Here is a 22650-nt window from a genome sequence, read left to right as displayed (position 1 = left end):
CCAAGATCACAAGGAGCAGCCACCTCTGGATGGCAAGACCAGTGCTCTAATCATTAGGCCACTCCTTCACTCCACTCCCAGTATTCTCTGGGTGGAAGGAAAGGATTCCCAGCTAGCAAGAACTCTCTCTCCTTCTTTCTCTTTGGATTCACTGGTCTAACACCAGGAGATGAAAGAACCATCTAGATGGATGGAAAGGCCTCCAAGTGAGTCAGGGAAAAAGTCAGACTTGCTGATTGCATAACATCTCTTCTCTGAGAATGACCATGTGTTCTGCTTAGAGGTGTCCTACACTTCTCTTCCCATATCTAGATCTCCCACTTTACGTGAAAAGACTTCGCAATTTTGAAACCAGGTGCACCTACTGGGTTAGGAGGTGAAGAAGTTTCTTTTTGCTTGTATATCACATTGTTGTTGGATTGTTGTATACTGTGTTATGCTTTAATAAAATGGTTCAGTAAAAAAAAAAAAAGAAAAAAAGAAGACTTTGCAATTTTGGAATTATACTAGTCTTTTACACTCTACATCCTATTTTCTTCTACTACAATCATTCCTGAAATCTGCACTTCAGTTTTTGATGGGCCAATACTCACATCATTTCGTGGTGTATCAGACTGAACTGGATCCTCTGCAGCTAAAGCAATACTGCTCAGGGCTATTACCACCAAGATGACCATCTCAAAATAACGGAGATTCACAATGTAATGACACAGGCGACGGATGCTAGAAAAGCAAATCAAAATGACCAGCAAACAATACAGATAAATTGGGTGCAGCAAAATTTATGCACTGTCTTCCCAGTCATCCATTCATTGTACAGCAGTCACCCTGTTTCCTACGCCTGCCTCTAAAGACTTCAATGACATCTCCTTCAACCACATCAGAATTACTCAGTTACAAACACTAATAACCATATGGTAGAAATGAGTTCAGTAACAACCCAGGCCTGTGAAACATGACAAAACTAATGGAGAAAAGCAATGACTAACGAGATGGAGAGCCTTGCACCTTCAAGCCACCTGTAATGAATATGATCGGCATTGCATGGTGACTGATAGTTTGTGCAGAGCACACTCTTAGATTATAGTTCAGTCTCAGTGGACAGGGGTATAAAGGAGTAAACTTGATATTGTAAGTAGCATACTACACCATAACGGGGGAAATTTTATAATTAAGCACCACAATTTAGACACACTCTTTTTGTGGGTTGTGAATCTCTGTGGCTGGTGTAAATGTTAATACCTGTGACATTTACATGTGTAATTTATAGTATTCTGTAAATTAGGCATGTAAATGTCTGCCCCGCCTATGCCCCTCCACTGTGAACACCTACTTGCAATTACGCACTAGCCATTTTAGAATGTAATTACAGAATATTGGTTAGACATGCATCTGCAAGTATGCACTTATGCACATAAATGGCATATTCTATAAATTTAAGTGTACAAATGAAACATAAATTTAGGTGACCTGTTATAGAATGAGGGGGGGAATATGTACTGTTACTTGAATATTTTTACTTCTCTAATTGTTTATTGCATGTTTCCACTTTATTCTTGCTATACACCACCTTGGGTGAATTTCTTTAAAAATGTGGTAAATAAATCCTAATAAATACAGGGGTCCTTTTACTAAGGTGCGCCGAAAAATGGCCTGCACTGTTGTAGATGTGTGTATTGGACGTGTGCAGGTTCATTTTTCAGTGCGCCTGCAAAATGGCCTTTTTTTCGTCTTAAAATGGATGTGTGGCAAAATAAAAATTGACATGCGTCCATTTTGGGCCTGAAACCTTACCACCACCCATTGACTTAGCGGTAAGGTCTTACACATTAACCGTGCGGTAATCGTCATCGCGTGTACACTGCCGATTACTGCCCGGTTAGCGCCACATGGTGGAAAATAAAAAATAACTGAAACACATTTTGAACGCATGTAAAAAATGGAATTACAGCCCGGGCACGTGGCAGTCCGGCGGTAGTTCCAAATTGATTCGTGTTGGATGCACGTAGGCACCTACATGCCATAGTTTGAAGCTCTGGGATAGGGGAAACAATATCAGAAAATATTTATTTACTGCACAGAACGGCCTTCCAGTGGAGGAGGTGAAGAGAAAAATGGTAACAGAATTTAAGAAAGCCCGGAAGGAGATCTCTAGTGGTAAAAAAGTGAAGGGAGAGCCAAAGATCAACTGGGGCCTATGGCAATGTACCAGGAATGCAGTTAGGTGTAAAGGATGGGCCTTATGCTCATTATCTGATGTCACATTTGGTGAAAGCAGTACAAACAGACTTATGAACTGGCTGCGGCCTTAATAAATTCCAAATTTAGTCGAAAAGTGGCTTCTGAGTATTATTGGGGATTATTGGGGTGATGAGAGTGTATGCCGAATGCTTCAGTTGAGGATGGGCCTTATGCTCATTATCTGATGTCACATTTGGTGAAAGCGGTACAAACAGACTTATGAGGTTGCAGTATTACAAGCATGAAAATCATGGAAAGCATGAAAAAAGATCTGTGGAAGCTAGAAGAATGGTCTAACGTTTGGCAATTAAAATTCAATGCGAAGAAATGCAAAGTGATGCACTTAGGGAGTAGAAATCCACGGGAGACATATGTGTTAGGCGGGGAGAGTCTGATAGGTACGGACGGGGAGAGGGATCTTGGGGTGATAATATCTGAGGATCTGAAGGCGACGAAACAGTGTGACAAGGCAGTGGCCGTAGCTAGAAGATTGCTAGGCTGTATAGAGAGAGGTGTAACCAGCAGAAGAAAAGAGGTTTTAATACCCCTGTATAAGACGTTGGTGAGGCCCCACCTGGAGTATTGTGTTCAGTTTTGGAGGCCGTATCTTGTGAAGGATGTTAAAAAAATGGAAGCGGTGCAAAGAAAAGCTACGAGAATGGTATGGGATTTGCGTTACAAGACGTATGAGGAGAGACTTGTTGACCTGAACATGTATAACCCTGGAGGAAAGGAGAAACAGGGATGATAGGATACAGACATTCAAATATTTGAAAGGTATTAATCTGCAAACGAACCTTTTCCGGAGAGGGGAAGGCGGTAGAACTAGAGGATATGAAATGAGATTGAAGGGGGGCAGACTCAAGAAAAATGTCAGGAAGTATTTTTTCACGGAGAGAGTGGTGGATGCTTGGAATGCCCTCCCGCGGTAGGTGGTGGAGAGGAAAACAGTAACGAAATTCAAACATGCGTGGGATAAACATAAAGGAATCCTCCTCAGAATGAAGGGATCCTCAGAAGTTTAGCCGGTGGTGGGAGGCGGGGCTGGTGGTTGGGAGGCGGGGCTAGTGCTGGGCAGACTTATACGGTCTGTGCCCTGAAAAAGACAGGTACAAATCAAGGTAAGGTATACACAAAAAATGGCACATGTGAATTTATCTTGTTGGGCAGACTGGGTGGACCGTGCAGGTCTTTTTCTGCCGTCATCTACTATGTTACTATGTTTCACTCCCTAACGAGCAGAGGCAAGAGAAGTGATAAAGACTAATACAAGGGGCAGAGAAAGGGTGCAAGAACTACTGATGCCGCTGACTATGGTGTAGTTGTGTTGGCACCAGCAAGTTACATTTTCCCAGAAATTAACTGGATTAATATTAGCAGATTTATGGAAGCTGGGACCTAAGAAGTTGAACTGGTCAAGAGCAGCATTAATGTTGGTATGTGCTAGGATTATTATAAAAGTCTGATGGCAAGACAAGCTGGAGGGGAGCACTGGACAATGGATTAAGCATGATACTGTGTACACTCATCTACCCAGGATGGTAGAGAACCAGAGAGGAAGATAGCAAAAAAAAAAAAAAACTGACTTAAAAAATGATATCCAGCTGGGAACTGTTCTTGAACTGTTCTTACCCTGTGGAAAGGAATAATGGGGCAAAATTTCTAGTCCTCTACATTTATGTTTATTATTACACATCTCTCATATTTTAAACATTTTTTGTAAGCTGCTCAGATATTATTTGATGGGTAGGATATAAGTTCTTAATAAACTAAGAAACTTGCATTTGTTAAAATCACCAGAAAGGCACATCAATTCAAATAAAGAAAAGCATATATTCATTCAATTAGATCACTCACAAATTGTAACATTGACTGCAGGTTTTCTGCAGCTAAATTCCAACAGAAATTGGACCACTTGGACCTTGTGTTAAACAAGTCAATTATAAGGCAGAACAAAAGCACTCTTCCTGATAGTCTCCCAATACGCTTGTGAGAGGTTTGGGAAAACGAGTCTATGATCATTCATAGATCAGAGGTGTCAAATATGAGTATAGGGGATCATCAATTGAGCACGATAATCTGGTAATCTGGTGTAGAATGTCTTGTGTGTGAAGGTAAGTATTTTGAATTGAATTCTGTATTCTACTGGTAGCCACGCAATTTCTGAAAGAGAGGGGAGGCAAAGTCTCTCTGTTTGTCCCAATAGAAAACATGTGCTGCTGTGTTTTGAAGTCTTTTAAATTCAGTCTTAGAAATACCAGCATAAACGACATTATAGTAGTCATGACATGATCTGATAAATGCATGAAACAGAACATAGAGTGCCTTTTGGTCTAAATAGTCATGCACTGACCTAAATATATGTAATGCCAAAAAACCTGATTTCAGAACCGACAAACTCTGTAGGGAGAAACTTAACTTTGAATTCAAAGTTACTCCTAAATATCTAGAACTGTCTACTGGCTATACTGGCAGACCAAACAAAATAGGTGTGATGGAGGGAGGGGAGACATCCTGTAATCCAACATGCTGCTGTTGTTTGTGGATTCAAGATCAAATGATGTTCATGTAACCAGTTTGCCACACTATCCAAATAGAGTTGGAGTGGACCAAGGTCAGGGTTTTTATTAGATGTATAATGAATGATAAAAACATTGTCAGCATAGTAGTATGTGCTAATCCCTGATAACTGGACCAATGCCACAGGAGGGCTTAGAAAAGATTTAAAAGAACAGGGGACAATATTGGCCCTTGTAGAACCCCATATGATAGGGGGTATGTGTCAGACAGTTTATTGGCTACTGTAACTCGAAATGTTCGGTTATGAAGAAGAGAGTCAAACCAATTAAGAACTGTGCCCAATACACCAATAGAGACAAGGCGCTTTAGAAGAAGTGTATGATCAATGATATCACAGGTGGCAGACAGGTCAAGTTATATTGCTAGGGCAACAAAGCATTCATCAAATTTACTATAGATTAACTTCTCTATTAAGTGAAGTTAGAACAGTCTTGGTGCTGAAATCAGATCTAAAACCAGGTGGACATGGATGTAGAACCAGTACAGATTCTATATAAGATTGTAATTGAAGAAAAACAATATTTTCAATTATTTTAGCCAAAAATGGAAGAATGGAAATAGGCTGATAAATGGAGAGAACAGATTCTTAAGAATCAGCCGAATTACAGCTGTTTTAAGAGAATCAGGTATAACATTCTCTGTCAAACTTTTTTTTTTTTACAAAGTCAAAATACAAGGTAATAACAACCCACAGACAGCCCTCCACCATCTATTATATTATTATTTCAATTATTAACCAACCATCCTATTTATTTGTTCTAGGAGGGTTTAAAACTAGATTACATAACTGTTATGTTACTGTGACATTCTAGTTGACATTAGTATCCTCTTCTTCTAGACTTGCATCTTCTGTAGACACTCCCATCAGAACAGGGTTGAGGTATGCTGGATGAGCAGACACTTTGAGGACCAAACTGTCAAATGCTAGTGAATTTGCTGTACAGTTATAGTGAATCTGGCAAATTGCACAATCACTTAACTAATCTATTTCATACTATAAAAGATATCAAATGAATACAAGTCCCTTTTGGCTCATGGGTATGTAACCCCCCCCCCCCCCCCCCCCCGTTTGCTAAGCCGCTCTAGCAGCTGCCGCATGACAATACCGACATAGCCCATTCAAAGTGAATGGGCTGTTTCGGCATTAGTGTACGGCTTAGTAAACAGGGAGGGGGGTAAGTTTTTAAGGAAGTTAAATTTTTGCAGGACACTTCATTATAGGCATGCTTAAAAACCTATTTTATAGTAGAGTATGCTCTACAACAAGTCTTAATTCAATGAGCCACTTCTTCTGAAATACACCATGCCTGGATTTTACCTGTGTTGAAGATTCAGATATTGTCTTAAAATTATTTCTTACATAGCACTGAACTGAGCAGTTAGTCATTTAAAGGAGATTTCAAACTCATCTGTTACCAAACTACTATTCTCCACTACTACAAAGATTATTCTCTTAACTCGTAAATCTAGTAACTCAACCAAGAACCACTATAGTATCTAGCTTTATTCTTCGATTTCCCCATGTTGCCAGTTTACACCTTTAAAACATTAATAAGACTCTTCCTTCAACCCCACTGCATCTCTCCACGCAGTCAATATTCATATACACATGGCAAAGATCAGTCAACAGGGCCTGAAGACTTACGGGTTGGTGGAGCTAAAGATGAACATGGAGCTGTATGGTAGGATTTGTTTTGGACCATTTTTCGTTAAGTCATCAACCTCTATGCCCTTCTTCTCCTCTGTTTTACTTTCATAATCAATATTATTCACTACAACAAACAGATAAGAAAAAAATGGACCTGGTAGTATTAAATCAATAAAATGAGAAGTACAGTGAAGAACCCCTCTCCATGCCAAGTCTACTGATTTTCCTTAACAACTGGATCTACAGTAGAAAAAAGAGCCTTAGACTAAACAAATAGAACCCAACAAAGGCAAAGTGATTTTCACAGGGCACAATATTCTAAGGGAAATATCCCACAGTTATGTGGATATTTCCCTTAGCCACAGCTATTTGTTGATATTCAGTGGCACTATCCGGATAGTGACGCTGAATATATTGACAGACCATCTTAGCACTACCAAGAAAGTGCTGGGGCAGTCCAGGGGCAGAGTGAAGGTGAAGCCAGAAGTTATCCACTTAGCTGCAATATTCATTCTTCTAAATGGATAACTATCTCTGGGCAAGTCACTTAACCCTCCATTGCCCCATGTAAGCCACATTGAGCCTGCCATGAGTGGGAAAGCGCAGGGTACAAATGTAACAAAAATAAAATAAAGTTAGGACAGTCAAAAGGCTGAATACCACTGCTATCTTGGATAATGATGCCTGTAACTGCTAAATCCAGATATTCAGCACCAGCCACTATCCGGATATTGGCACTCAATATCCAGATTTATTTCAGCCATGGTGGCTGGTATTTAAAAAAACAAACAAACAAACAAACAAACAAACCAACAACAACCACCACCACCACTGAGGCTGTTTATCAGCCAGTAAGATACTACAATAATGGCTTTCTTCAAGCTGAAATTCAATGCCATTTTTGTTCCAGTTAGATGCCAGGATAATCAAGACTTCCTGGTGCCACTACTGTGTGTAGCTCACACTACCGCCAGGTCCGATGTATCTAGGTATCTGGCCACAGTTCAAGTCCCCATGGGACCCCTACAGTTTTTTTCCACTTCTTTACAGTACTAGGTGCTGGCACATGTCCTTGTCAGCACAGCCCCACACCCAAGTGCTGTAGCCTTCTGACCTCTCCTGATGCAGGACTTCTTATTGTGGGATGGGAGTAATGCAGCAATGCTTGCACAGAGGTCTCTACTTAAAGGCTCCATACTGCCACTTTTGGACCTTTGGCACAAGAAAAAGTAGGGCAGCAGCATATGGGGGGGGGGGGGGGGGGTCGTGAAGAGGGGGAAGATGCTATATATGGGATCAGGGTAAGTAAGAGCAGATGAGATGTCCAGTCTGCGTAGTGGCAGGGTTAGTCTGGTTTGACTCATATAATAAAACATCCTGGTTATAGAAGATCACGACAAATTTTAAGTTCACAAAGGGCCCTGTTTACTAAGTCGCACTGTAGGCACGCTAGGGTTTTTAGCACACACTAAAAATGCTAGCGCACCTTAGTAAACAAGGTCCATAGGTTTCTAATGCAAATCAAATCTGACACTAAAATTAGCCATAAAAAATTTGGGACAGATAAAACCATGTGTGGGGTTTTTTTTACATCACATATTCCTCATATTGCAAAACATACCTCAAGGGTACATACCAACCTAGTATGTTTATACATCCCTAAGAATAAGGATTAAGGTACATGAGCCAATAAAGAATTTTTAAATTCAGATTCTAAAAGTGCAAGATGTCCCATTAGCTGAATAAGGTGGAACGATAGGTTTGTCAATATAGAAGTTCAAAAGTTCTCACTTGGTAAGATAGAGGGGTCCACTGGAGGTGATGTGATGGGGACAGGAATGTTCACAGTGTCGGTCTTGTCTGGAGGTGGCTGTGTCATTCTGTTCACATTCTTCTGGTTGTCGGCATCTTCTGGCTGTTCAGGCACTTGCTGCAGGCCAGTGGACATAGGGCCCCCATGCATACTCATAGGTCCAGACTCTGGCTCAGATGGATTGTCTCTGTAGACAAAGAGGAAGGCATTTCAACAGATCAAAAGCCAGAGAGGGGAAAAATAAACTCTCTACCGCGATACAGGATTCCAATGGAATAAGGAGCTCACACACTGCCAGAGAAAGGAAAAATTAATTAATTACCTGATAATTTTCTTTCCTTTAGTCCCAAAGGATCAGTCCAGACAAATGGGTTGTAACCATCTGCCAGCAGATGGAGATAGAGAAAACTAATGAGTTGTTCCTTATAAGGTCCTTTGCATAGCAATTAAGCCAGCAGTGAAAGAGAGTGACTTACAGAGAAAAAACTCCAACTTCTACATAGAAAAAGAACTATGAAATATAGGGGAAAACTCATGCCTTGGAAATAATAGAACCAGAGCAATACAAACAAAAAACATTTCATAGAAAATCGAAAAAAAATGAAACCATCATAGAAGGGCGGGCTCTGGAGATCCTTTGGGACTAAAGGAAAGAAAATTATCAGGTAATTAGTTAACTTTTCCTTCCATTACATCCCAAGGACCAGTCCAAACAAATGGGATGTACAAAAGCAATCCTTGACGGGAGGGACTGTGATATCCCTGCAGCAAGACCTGTGGCCGCGAAAGAAGCATCCGCTCTAGCAGACACATCCAGACAGTAATGTTTAACAAATGAATGAGAAGACCACCACGCCGCTGACCTACAGATCTCTATCAAGGAAATTGCCCTGTACTCCACCAAAGAAGTCACCAAAGACCTGGCAGAATAAGCCTTAACATGTATGGGAGCAGATTTACCCTTCAAAATGTAAGCAGAAGCAATAGTTCCCTTAAGCCATTGGGCCATTGTTGCTTCGGAGGCTGGCAGACCCTTCCAGGGTCCTGCAAAGAGGACAAAAAAATGATTAGCATGCCTGAAATCATTGGTAGCAGAAAAATAGTGCAGAAGGATGCACTTCACATTCAACAGCCTCAGAGAAGCATAATCTGCTGAACAGACTTCCCTGGAAAAAGAAACACAGCCTGGTTGACATGAAACAGAGATACAATCTTCAGCAAAAAGGATGGAACTGTCCGAATCGAAACCCATGAGTCAGAAAAACGGAGAAAGGGATCCCTGCAAGAAAGCGCTTGCAGCTCTGACTCTTCCAGCCAACGAAATGGCAACTAGAAAAACTGCCTTTAAGTGAGATCTCTGATTGCCAAATGAAGAGCAGCAACATCCTCCAAATCCTGTGAAACAGAAAATTTAGTCTTCTCAGGAAGCTGCTCCTCCGAAATAATATGAGAGGGAGAAGCAAAAGCAGTTTGAGCTGACTTTAATAACAATGCCTGATGTAACAAAAGAACAAATGCAGGAGAAAATGGCAGGGCAGAGACTTCTACCTCTGCAAAACCAACATCCCAGGACACAGTAGTGGGCAAGGAACTCGCTGACAAAATGGCTGCCGAAGCATTGCAGAGAGCAGAAGCTGTTGCCGCTGAGCCCACCAAAACTGCCATCAGAGGGGAGCCCCAACAGTTAAATTAGGTAACAGTAGCATGTCCACAGAAACAGAGCATCAACAGCTAAATTAGGTAACAGCGGCATGTCTGCGGATGTAAAGCATTGCGTTCAGGAACCGGTAGCTTACACCTGCAGAATGCACAAGACTTAACGGGTTCAGACATAGTGAATAAAAAATATACTCACAGAAACAGCCATCCAGTCTCGTGACCTCCAAGGCATTGAAGCCCCATAATCTTCCCACAGCAAAAGCGTTCCCAAAGAGAACCACAATGGCTGACTTTTTTTTAAAGATAGAAAGCAGGAGAAAAAGAGTAGAGAACACATAGAGAGAGGTAGAAAGTGGCAACGGAGAAGCAGGGAGGGACCCACACCACTAGGTTTATACCTAAGGCACAGGATATTCTCAACCCCAAATTCTACTGTACCTGCAAGGACAGGAGGCCACACAGAATTCATCACAGTGCACAGGAGCTGCTATCCCACTTGCTGGAGATAGAGAATACTGTCTTGGTTGCTATGCACAGGACCTCATAAGCACAACTCAGTGTTCTCTATCTTCACCTGCTGGCGGATGGTCGCAACCCATTTGTCTGGACTGATCCTTGGGACGTAATGGAAATGATCATTAGCATTCACCAATGCATATCAGTAAGTAACTTTTTTTTGGTACACTCCCTATGGCACTGTTATTAAGAGAGGGCATGCCACAGCAATTAGACTGGACACAAGGAAGACTCAAGGTGCCAGAGTCAATAGTCATAACTTCCTAGTTAGAGGTCTTCCAATTTCCACACCATCTCTGTTTCTGTTTGGATAAGGGAATAAAGCATAGTATGACACAATTTATTCAACTGTTCTTCCTTTGCTTTTTCATTTAAATCCTGACACATCCCTTTATCAGTTCCATATTTGTTGCAATAAAAGGATTGACATGAACAGTAACTGGTACTCATATGCACAAGTTAGTTAGACTTTCATTGATATGCCATTGATGATTGGCAATTAGGAAACCAAAGAGCTCAGTGAAGACATTTTCATACAGAAGGAGTCATGTTCCCACTAAAGGTGAAGATGAAGTGGAGGAGAACCACCATAACTGAAAGCTCCATAAGGAACTGTCTTGTTTTAGGTGGCAAGAAGGCTCATGGCAGTATTCTAGTCATTTCCGCATGTAGTAGCCACACAGGAAATAATTCTATAAAGAAGGTGCTAACATTTATGGATTTACTGATTATGTAGGTAAATGATTAGAATACCGGTATGAACACATGCACACATGTGTGAATATATGCATGTAAATGCAAGATACAAGTCTATATGCTATCTGTAACTATGCACACATCTTCAATAGCGTGTATTCTGCAGGTGGGCGGAGCACGAACGTGTAAATTATAGTATAAGTACATGTTTGTCTACCACACTGGTAGCTGGTGTAAGTGCTTTTGCCTAGGCGCTTACAGGTATATATACCAAGTTATGGTAGTTTTGTATAAAACAAAGTAGGCATCTAGTTTCCATTACAGAATAGGCTATGGGTGCCTAATTATAGATGCCAGGGGCGGATGCATGGCAGAGTTTGGGTAGAATACATAACACACATATAAATTATAAACATCTAGGTTAATGTAAGTGATTGCACCTTAAATGAAAGTGCATTTTCTGCAACTTCATTTTACATTTTTGACAACAGGGGCAGCGCTGGGCAACTGTGTTACATGTCAAGGCAGGTAGTGCGAGAGCAACCATGAAATGTGCAGGTGCATGTATTGCAGTCCTCTGTGCAAGAATCATGTGCCCTGTGCAGCAAATGCAGGGCAGAGGCAGGGCATGCTTCCTATACTTATCATTTGGGCTTTGCATTTACCACACTTTCATCTTTGCAGTTATAGTGTGGTAAGGGCAAAAACTTACTGCAGTTTAGTAAAAGGGCCCCATAATCATTGTCTTTACAGCTTATGAAAGAGGAACTTTAAAAAAGGAAGCAACTGCTAAAGCAAGGTGTCTACTAGTCTTTATGAAATAGGCTTAAAATATGTGCCTGTAGTAGTTGCCATGTTTCCCTCCATATGATAGGCCAGGGGTGGGCAACCTTGGTCTTCAAGGGCCGCAACCCAGTCAGGTTTTCAGGACTTTCCCCAATGAATATGGATGAGATCTACTTGAATACAATGGAGGAAGAGCATGCAAACAGATCTCATACATACTCACTGAGGCAATCCTGAAAACCCAATTGGGTTGCAACCTGCCCACCCCTGTGATAGGCCTTGTACAGTAAACCTGTGAAGTCCAGCCCTGAAAAGTCTGCTCAGGGGAGCTGTAGGAAGAGTTAAGGCAAGTTATACATAGGGATCACTGCTGCTTGGAGACTGAAACCATTGGGTTCTTTGGGGTGGGAAGATCATTTGTTAATTGTCAGATGAATATCCATTATGCACGAACTAAGGTATTTGCTGGAGAGCTCTGATGCAGTAAAGCCCTCTGCCAAAGTCTCTTGTTAGACAGCAAGCCATAGGAGAAGATTATTAAGTGTATGGGCAGAGGAGCTGTTGAGCATAATTTTACAACAGGGCACCTAGGTTAATAGGGCAGAAAAGCACCTATTTTCTGACGGCACCTTTGTGTTTTATAAAATACTAGCACAAATCCTACAGAAATCACACCTATCTGGAAGGCAGGTGGAAATGTATTCACATACAATACGTGTGATTGTGCAAATTTTATAAAGTATGGGGCCAATATTCAGCACTGTTTATGTGAGCAGGAGAGGCTTCTACCTGCTTAAACCATGCTGAGCTGGCTAGCCTCCCATATTCAGTGGCACATAACTGGGTGGTGACACTGAATATCGAGTTGTGAGGAAGTAAATGGTATGGCGATGAGCACTGACTGAGGGTGCAGTTTAGTTGCCTGAAAGCAGGTAGTGCTAAACTGGTAAAGCAGGTCCTGAGTCAGACGGGTGGAGCTCAGAGGGAAGGAAGGTTAAATTCTCTGAGAAAGTGTAGAACCAGTGAGGTCCAAGCAGTGGCATAGTTAGACAACCAATTTTGGGTAGGCCTGAGCCCAAAATAGGTGGGCACAAACTTTTCTCTGCCCCTCCCTACCCCTACCTCAAAATATAAATACTGTAGTTAATGAGGATCCTCAAGCTCTGTCAGCTGAAGATATCCTCCAAAGGTGGCCAGATTTCTCTTTTACCAAGCTTTGGCAGGCAGCAACAATGTCCATAAGCCACCGATGCTGGAATCACATGCATGCTTAGTTGTTGGTGGCTCAAGGATGCTGTTGCTGACTACAGAGCTTGGTAGAAGGGAGTTCTGGCTGTCTTTGGAGAAGGTACTTAGCTCTGGTTGGGATGCTTGGAGATTCCCACCAGTTATACAGCAAGGGTCAGGACTGGTGTTAGACCTGCTTGGGCCCAGGTCCGAAAATAAAGGAGGACCCTTCTCCCTGCTTCCCTATCCTTTCTGCTTCCCCTCCGATTTCTCCACTTGCCATTACTATCACACCAACAGACGCTCACCAAATACAGAACAAGGGATCACAAATTAGAAATAAAAATATTTAGACAAAAATTGAACTGGAAACCACAAAGGGTTAAACTTAGCATTACTGCAACACTGGAGACATAAAACAGAAATGCATTTCCTTTTCTACTGAACACAATACAAAGACATTTACTATGCTCAAACCATTCAAAATAAAATGCTTTGTTTCTACCTTTGTTGTCTGGACATTTTATTTTTCCATCTTGCTGGTTTTAGTTTCTCTTTTCTGCTTTCCTGTCTGTCATCTGCTAATTCTCCTTCAAGCTGCTTCAGTCCATTTGTCTTTTCTCCTCTCTCCTTTCTATTCCCTCACTACACCTGTCTCTGACATATTGATCATTCCTGCCTCTCTCTCTTACCCTTCTTCTCCTCCTTTTTACTTTTCAACTACCTATCAAATTTCCATCTTCTTCTTTCACCCACTAGCACACCCATTCCCCATCTCACTCCTTCCACAGCCTTACATTCCCTTTCATCTTTAATCTACTCCCCATTACCATATTTCTACCCTCTGTACTCACTATCCACTCATTCATTTCCTTGCCACCCCCTCCTGGCCTCTCCAACAGGGTTCCACCATCCCCACTGTCTTTCTCCCTCCACCCTTCTAGCCCAGCATATGATCCCTCTTCCTCTCGTCCCCACCCCATCTTCGTAGCCTGACATATCCCTGTCCCTTCTTCTCTTCCCTCCTGCCCTCTCCCCCATGGTCCAGCATTTTCCCCTTGCTCTTACCTCACTCCCATTGTCTGGCATCTCTCCATCACTCTCCTGGATCCAACATCTCCCTCTTTCTCCCCCTCCACCTCCTGTGTACATCTCCCTGTCTTATCCACCTCCATGTCTAACATCTCTCCCTCTCTCCCACTGTCTACTGTCTTTCTCTCTCCCTCCCTTGTGCCCTGAGTCCAACATCTCTTCCCCCTCCCCCATGCAATATTCTTCATCCTTCTTCCCTTCCACCGCCATGTCCAACAATGCTCCTTCTCTCCCCCTTCCTTGTGGTCCAGGTCCACCATCTCTCTCCCCCTCCCATGCAGCATCTCTCTGTTCTTCCCCTCTACCATCATGTCCAACATTTCTCCTCCCTTCCACCCCATGTCTAACATTTCTCTCTTTCCTCCACCCCTATGTCCAACTTCCCTCTCACCCCCTATCCCCTCTCTATGCAGCATCTCTCCCTCCCCTCCCCTTCATTTGCAAGATTCCTCCCTTTATCACCCCATCCACCCCTTTGCTGCATCTTCCCCATCTTCCTCCCCCATGAAACATCTTCCCCCTCATGCAGCATATTCTCTCCAGTGCAGCATTCCCCCCCCCCCCCCATGCAGCATCTTTCCCCATCTTCCCCCCATGCAGCATATTTCCCCCAATCTTCCCTCCTCCCATGCAGCATCATTCCCACATCTTCCCTCTCCCCATGCAGTATCTTTCCCCCATCTTCCCTCACCCCCATGCAGCATCTTTAGACTCCCCTCCACATACAGAATATTTCCTTCCTTCCATTCTCTTCCCTACCCCACCCCAATCACAACTCTCCCTCTCGTGTTTCGATGGGTCACTGGCAGTAGCAGCGATTCTCACACGCTGCCTGCCACTAACCCAGAAGCCTCTCCTCTGCCACATCCTGACTGGGCAGAAACTGGAAGTTGCAATGGAGGAGAGGCTTCCAGGTTAGCAGCAGGCAGCATGTGAGAATTGCTTGCTTTAGGAAGAGATGACAGCACCGGCTGGGCTCCCATGGTATTGCAAGGTGCACCGCTGCTGGGTGGGCCTGACCCCAACTGTGGCTATGCCCCTGGGCCCCAGTGTAGAGGTTTCCATGAGGGAGGCCCCAAGGCAAGAGGACTGCACTCTAAGTTGAGCTGTAGTACTGAAGAAAAGGACCGGGGAAGTGGTGTGGCTTAAGCTTCACTGGTATCAGAGTTGTGTGAGAAGACTGGCAAGGTAGAAAACACCTTATTCAGAAAGTATTTGATTTTGATGTGAGGAAGCAGAGATAAGCCCTTGAAGTAACAGGGGGCACATGTGTCAAACAAAGTCTTACCCCATTTGCTTACAAACTTGGTGCGTATGACTGAGTTTGTGCCCAAACCAAGCCACACACTCGATCACTTTACCACATGGCTCTAATCGCCCAGGTCAAATCCAGGCAGTCCCAGAAAGTCTGGAGTGGAGTCAGCACATATGTGGGCACAGACCATATTCAGTGCCAGTGCCCACATAGCTAAACAGCCAAATAGGACAACACAAAAGGCTGTCCTATCTTGCCGGCTTAACTATACAGGTGCTGGAACTAAATATTGGCCAGCACAGGTATAGCTTCTTGGTAATGGTATGCATATCTATTGCATTCCCCTCCCAATGATCCCCCCCCCAACAGCATCTCTCTTCCTTAAAGCTCCCAAGAGCTTACCTCTCCTGAACCCTTCCCAAGACCAGCTCATTTCCTGAGCCCTCCCCCCAAAAGCTTACCCTCCTCCCAAACTTGCCCAATCCCCCCAAGAGCATCCCACCTCCCAGATCTCCCCATGTTTCCCCCTTCCTAAAAAAACTGTCCTTGGCCCCTCCCCCTGGTCTAGAGAGTAGGCTGAGCAAACCACAATTGCTCCTGTCTATGCTGCCTCTGGGCACAAAATGGTGGCTTCAACCTCAAGTGGTAGTTTCATAGTACTACCGCTAGGGGCAGCCTTCCATATAAAGGCATTTTTATACAGAAGGTTGATCCTGTAGCAGTAACACCATGAAACTACCAACAGAGGTCATGGCCACCATTTTGCATGTGGAGCCTGCATGGGCAACAGCGACTGGGGTTGTACCCCCCTCAGACCTCCAGGAACCCTAAGGTAAGCCGAAGATGGCCTACAGGCGAGTAAGTGGGAGTCCTTAGGAGTGGGGGAAGCTCGCTGGGGGGAGGGGCACGAGAGGGGCAAGCCCTTGTTGAGTTTTGGAAGCGTGTAAGCTCTTGGAGGAGGGGTCAGGAACTAGGATGATCTTGGGGGTTGATTTTAGGTAGGGTTAGGAGGGGGCAAGCTCTTGTGGGGAAGCTTATTAGGACGGAAAATGCCCTTTGAGTGGTTCTGGATGAGAATCATGGAAAAGGGAGCCCAAATATTCAGTGCCAGCACTGAATATTGTGGCCTAATTCAACCCATGGCAGTGACCACCCTAGCTGAATATGACCAGTATAAGTATAAATCACTACTCTACCCTCAACTCCACCCCTGAGCACATCTACTGTACACACATGCCAGCTTGTTGCATTCTTAGGTGTAATCAAATTATATAAGAGACAATTTAGGCATGTAAATCAGTGTTTTATGTGCAAAAATGATTTATAAAATTAACCCTTTTTTGCTTTAAGTTCATGCACAAATTAGACTTTTAGTTAGTCTTAAATTTAGACAGTATGCAAATGCTTTTTGCTATTGCCCCCCACCCCCACCCCCAGTGCAAAGAACAGTGGTATCATCACTAATTCAATGGTCTGTCATCCAGCCTCATCCTAAATGATTTCAGGTTCAATACTCAGGTGCCACAGTCACCATTTGTTTTACCCATCAGCTGTGATGGTTAAAGTGTTTTTTCAGCACTGATATCTGTAAAGGTGGCAGCATTGAATGTACACATTCAGAAGTGACCAGCACTAGCTATACAGAAATCACCAAAATTTTGATGCATTTTTGCTGTTCTAACTCTGTCCAAACAGTTACCTGTGTTGCGCCTGAATACTACCAACTATTCACAGAGTTAGGTAGAATGGATTCATCCTGTCCTGGTACTCTCCGGATAGTGCTGACGTGATCTGTAAGAAATTTCACTGGCACTATCCATAGAGGAGGCAATTCTGTAACTGGGCAACACTATTTTCACGCCATAATGATGTAGGTAGTAAGCCTATTAACAAGATCACTTGCGTGTGTAACTGTTCTTAAAGAGTACTGGTGTAACCCGGCATTGCCATGCTTACATGTAGGTGCTAACATTTACAGTAAGTCTATGGCTTGTGTAAATGTTGCACCTAGATATGACACTTACACATGCAATTTCCAGTATTCTGTAAGTTGCCTATGCAAATAAGAACAGAAGCATTGCCTTACTGGGACAGAGTGAAGGTCCATTAAGCCCAGTATCCTGTTTCCAACAGTGGCCAATCCAGGTCATATGCATCTGGCAAGATCCCAGAACAGCAAACCAGATTTTATGCTGCTTATCCTAGAATATCAGGCCTGCCTATATCCCTCCCCTGTGAATGTCCCCTTGTAGTTATGTGTAATGCCATTTGACACTAAATTATAGAATAGCGCTTAACTGTACAAATGCTATGTTCACATGTATGTGTACATTAACCCACACGATGGCAGTATTCTATAAATCTAAGTACGCAAATGGCACTTACCTTAAGAAGGCCTATGATAGAATGAAAGGGATAGTGTTGCTGAAAATTCTCAGACCTGTACAGCACTTACCCAGATAGCAGACAACTGCTTTTGAATATTCAGCCCTGCATTTCTATTCTGACTATAACACTGGCAGCAGACATTAGATAAAGGTATTTAAACTGTCTGCACATTTACCAAGCTCACGTTCCCTTTCATGGCATCTTGTCTGAGATCCACAATTCAGTAATCTGGACCATTTTCACAGGGTTCTGCTTAAATAATGGCAATGATGAGAACCATGGGGATATTATCATGTGTATGATGGACTGGGGATACGCAGTCCATCCTTCCTGCATATTCTCTTTTGCATCTACATATGTGCCACTTCACTTACTTGGGCTGGTGGTTCCTGTGCTCCTTGGCCCCAGGCTCATCACTTTCATAGGTGGAAAGTGCTTTGTGCCGGGTTTTGTGCCGCCGGGGAGGCTCCTCTCCATTCTCTGTCTCTCTGTGGCCTGAACGTGAACCTCCTCGGTGCCTCGCCCGCCTCTCACTCTTGGCTCCACCACTGATGGTGCCATTCCCCTCCTTGGGCTGCCTCTCAGCTGAGTGCCGGTGCATGCGGTGACGCCGGTGCTCCCTCTCTGGCGCTGTTGTTCCCTCTTCCATGGAGCTCTGCCGATGGTGTCTTTTGGCTCGCTCTTGGCTACGGTTGCGGTCGTTCTTCCCTTCTTTACTGCCACCACTGCCCTCTGCCTCTTTGCTGCGGCTCCGGTGCTGCCTGTGTCGCTCTTCACGGCTTCCACTGCCTGGCTCCCCACCATTGTCCAAGGCTCCTTCACTTGGCTTCTCCCGGTGTCGGTGGTGTTTGCGTGGTGGCTCTGTGGCACTCTCGGTTGATGAGCCCTTGCCCTGCTCACTTTCCTGCCCTTTGTCATCACCCCGTGGTTCTACCACTAGGGGCCGGTCCAGGTGGGTTTTCATGTCGGGCCGGATGTGCAGGGTGGTGGCATATCTGACCCGCTCCTCTGGGTCCAACTCATTGTACAATGCCTCACAGCTTGCCCTGAAGTTGTGCATCCGAATCTGGGTTGTCCTCTGCTCCCAGACTGACTTAGATTTCACAGAGTTTTGCTGCTTGCTGCAAATGGGAAGACAGAAATAAACAATCATTAGTAATCACTGTAGTGTGTTTCTTAACAACCACATTAGGAATTGGATTAGGAAATGAGCCAGAGGAAAACACTGGGGTGGGAAAATGGAGAACAACCAGCACAGTTTAAAGCACACCAACAAATAAAGACAGAGGAAGAATTAAAGTTTAGCCCCTATGTGAAATTCATTTTGTGCTTTTCTTGCAGATATCAAGCACTTTTGCGATTGCTTTGTATTAGCTAATTAACATGTGTTGACTACTCAGGAAAAATGACTTTGATAGGTTTTTAGTAACTAGAGTTAGTCAGTTCACTAAGGGGTAAATTCTATAAATGGTGACTAAAAAAAAATTGTTGAAGAAAAGTAAGTTTATACAGTATTCTATAAGATGCACCTAAAGTTTGGTGTGATTTATAGAATACTAGTAAAAAAGGCCTGTTTCTGATACAAATGAAATGGGCACTAGCAAGGTTTTCCTCGGAGTGTGTATGGTTTTTTTTTTAAAAACATTTTGTACCCCGCGCTTTCCCACTCATAGCATGCTCAATATGGCTTACATATTGTATACAGGTACTTATTTGTACCTGGGGAAATGGAGGGTTAAGTGACTTGCCCAGAGTCACAATGAGCTGCCTGTGCCTGAAGTGGGAATTGAACTCAGTTCCTCAGGACCAAAGTCCACCACCCTAACCACTAGGCCACTCCTAGAGTGTGTGTGTGAGAGTGACTGTGTGAGAGAGAGTGAATGTGCGAGTGTGTGTGTGCCAGAGAGAGTGAGACTAGGTGCGAGTGTGTCTGTGAGAGAGAGTGTGTGTGCCTGGGGCCCCTCCCTCCCACCCAGTTCCAGTGTCCCCCCTTCCTCCGTGTTCCAGGGTCGTCGTCCCCCCTCCCTCCGTTCCTCCGAGTTCCAGGTCGTTCCACCATTTTTTTTGTTAGTTTTTGTGCAGGTGGTGCATTCCCCCCCTCCTCCCCTCTCGTCCACTCCTCCAAGTTCCAGACCTCCCTCCCCCTGAGTTTGCAACCCCTTTTCTCTCTCCGGCAGCTCAGACCTCTTGGTAGCCTCCTGCCCATGCTTGTGTTTGTTGCTGCTCTTCCCCTGCCTGGGCTTGCCTAGGCCACTGCAGCCTTCTTCCCAGGGTTTACCTGCAGCCCTCATCCATGCCTGTATCTGCCCCGCATGGTTTCTGGGCCTGCCTCACTCCTGGGAGCTGCTCCTTCTCTTTTGTCCCGTGATTGGTGCGATTCTCACACCAATCTGGAGCTCCTGCCTCTTCTCCTTCCCTGTTGGCTCCCTGTCTTCTTCCTGTGTACGCATGTTATTTGCGCATGCACAACTCCCTGCTCATCCATGGCACTGGAAATGCTGTAGTTGCCCTTGCCGGCATGTCTCCTAGCTTCTCCATGGCACCGGAGGGCGCGGCGTGGTCCTTGGACGAATGATGTGATCATGTTTGACTCTGTTTTTGTGCGTGCGTCTGACGTCAGACGCACCCACACAAACAGACTCAAACGTGATCACATCATTTGTCAATGCCGCGCGGCTGAGGACTGTTATGCAATGGCGGTGGGGGAGGATTGGCGGTGGGAAGGGGGCTCGAGAGGGTCGCAGCAGGGGGGTCCAGGGGTCAGGAACTCTGAGGGGGGTCTGCAATTCGGAGGGAGGGCGGTAGGGAGTTGGGGTCTTGAACTCGTGGGGGGGGGGGGAGAGTGGATCAGCTGTGAGGGGTTTTTTTGTCTTTCGGTTCGACTTCGGCTGGCGAGGGTTAGGGTGGGCGACTGGAAGGGGGGCTCGAGAGGGTCAAGGCAGGGGTCCAGGGATCAGGAACTCCGAGGGGGGGGGGTCTGGAAATCCGAGGAAGGGGGGTTTGCAAATCGGAGGGAGGGAGTTGGGGTCTTGAACTCGTGGGGGGGGGGGGGGAGAGTGGATCAGCTGTGAGGGTTTTTTTTTCCTCCGGTTCGCGTCATAATGGGTCTAGTGACGTCAGCTAGGGCTTTGGAGCCCATCTGTGAAGATAGTTATGGACACAGGCAGGCAGACGCATAGAACGTTGGAGGTGAGAATTATTATATAGAACAAGCTAAAGCGAAGAGTCATGTGTAAATTTAGACGCAGCCATTTGCACACAAAAAAAACATGGTGCAAATGCCCATGCCTAAATTTACGCACAGAGCACCATTATTCTGTAATTACATTCACAACTCGAAGCCATGCCCCCGTTCTGCCTGGAAATGTCCATGACCCTCCCATTTCCAAATCCTCTTTTTTGGAATGCACATAAATTTTAGGCACGGATCCCGCACCTAACTTTATGCACATTGGTCCCAACTAAATCTAATTATTACCAATAATTGCTTGTTAAAAAACAATTATTGGCACTATTTGGCTTGTTATTCTATTAAACTGCATGCGCAAATCAGTAAGGCGCCTAAATTTGTGTGCACAATTTTTTCAATCTTTACAGAATTAGGGGGTAAATGTTTCTGTTTATTAAACTTGGTATACTGCCTTCCCTGACACTTATTGGAAAGTGTATTTACACACTTTGGCACTTACGCACACCCTTACAGAATAGTGTACAGTTGCTCTGCTGCCATTTGTGCGCATAAGTGAATAGTTCCCTGTGAAGGTGACAGTACTCTGCACATTTACACGTTTAAGTGGCAGGTCACTGTAGGAGCCCTGTTATAGAATTGCTCTTTATGTGTAATTTCAATACACTGCTTATCCTATCTAATAAAACGCACCTCCAACGTTCTGAAGCTGACTCCATGGCTGAGGCATTCATGCGCTCTGCTGTAAGGCTCCATCTTCTGAACGTCCGCACGAGGCCCCGCCCCTGACACCCCCGCCATAACGCCACGTCCCCCCAGCTCGACACCACCAAGCGTGCAAGCTCAGCCCTTCTCTCTGTGTTAGCTCTGGTCCCGCCCTCATTACCTCTTTCCGCGGCTTTCGTCTGAGATGATTTTGAAAAAATGGAGCGAGTGCGGCTGGAACTGGGAGGGAGGGGGAACCTGAAACTCGGAGGGAGGAGGGGGGGAGGGAGGGGTGGAGCGACCCTGGAACTCGGAGGGAGGGGCGACCCTGGAACTCAGAGGGAGGGAGGAGGGGGCGACCCTGCAACTCGGAGGGAGGGAGGGGGTGACCCTGCAACTCGGAGGGAAGGAGGGAGCGACCCTGGAACTCGGAGGGAGGGAGGGGGTGACCCTGCAACTCGGAGGGAAGGAGGGAGCGACCCTGCAACTCGGAGGGAAGGGGGGGCGACCCTGCAACTCGGAGGGAAGGGGGGGCGACCCTGCAACTCGGAGGGAGGGAGTGGGAGCCAACCTTGCAACTCGGAGGGAGGGGGTGACCCTGGAACCCAGAGGGAGGGGGGCCAACCTGGAACCCAGAGGTGGGGAAGGAGGGGGGGTGACTGGAACTCAGAGGGAGGGAGGGAGGGGGACGACCCTGAAACTCAGAAGAAGGGAGGGGGGACGACCCTGAAACTCGGAAGGAGGGAGGGGGGACGACCCTGGAACTCGGAAGGAGGGGGGAGATGACCCTGGAACTCGGAAGGAGGGAGGGTACGACCCTGGAACTCTTGGAAGGAGGGAGGGGAACGACCCTGGAA

General features: G+C 45.0%; 1 protein-coding gene across 1 annotated transcript in view; it reads right to left on the bottom strand.

Annotated features, from left to right (window-relative positions):
- CACNA1B (calcium voltage-gated channel subunit alpha1 B) overlaps positions 1–22650 on the bottom strand; it is a 1447778-nt gene that overhangs the window by 351755 nt on the left and 1073373 nt on the right. The window contains exons 19-22 of the mRNA XM_030207102.1: positions 18276–19022; positions 8261–8469; positions 6467–6593; positions 594–723 (exon numbers count right to left, since the gene is read on the bottom strand). Coding sequence (XP_030062962.1) covers positions 594–723; positions 6467–6593; positions 8261–8469; positions 18276–19022 — 1213 coding nt within the window. The remainder of the gene's footprint in view (positions 1–593; positions 724–6466; positions 6594–8260; positions 8470–18275; positions 19023–22650) is intronic.

This window comes from Microcaecilia unicolor, chromosome 6 (assembly GCF_901765095.1).
Source record: "Microcaecilia unicolor chromosome 6, aMicUni1.1, whole genome shotgun sequence".
NCBI lineage: Eukaryota > Metazoa > Chordata > Amphibia > Gymnophiona > Siphonopidae > Microcaecilia > Microcaecilia unicolor.
Note: the sequence above shows the minus strand (reverse complement) of the source record. Positions and strands in the feature narration are given on the sequence as shown.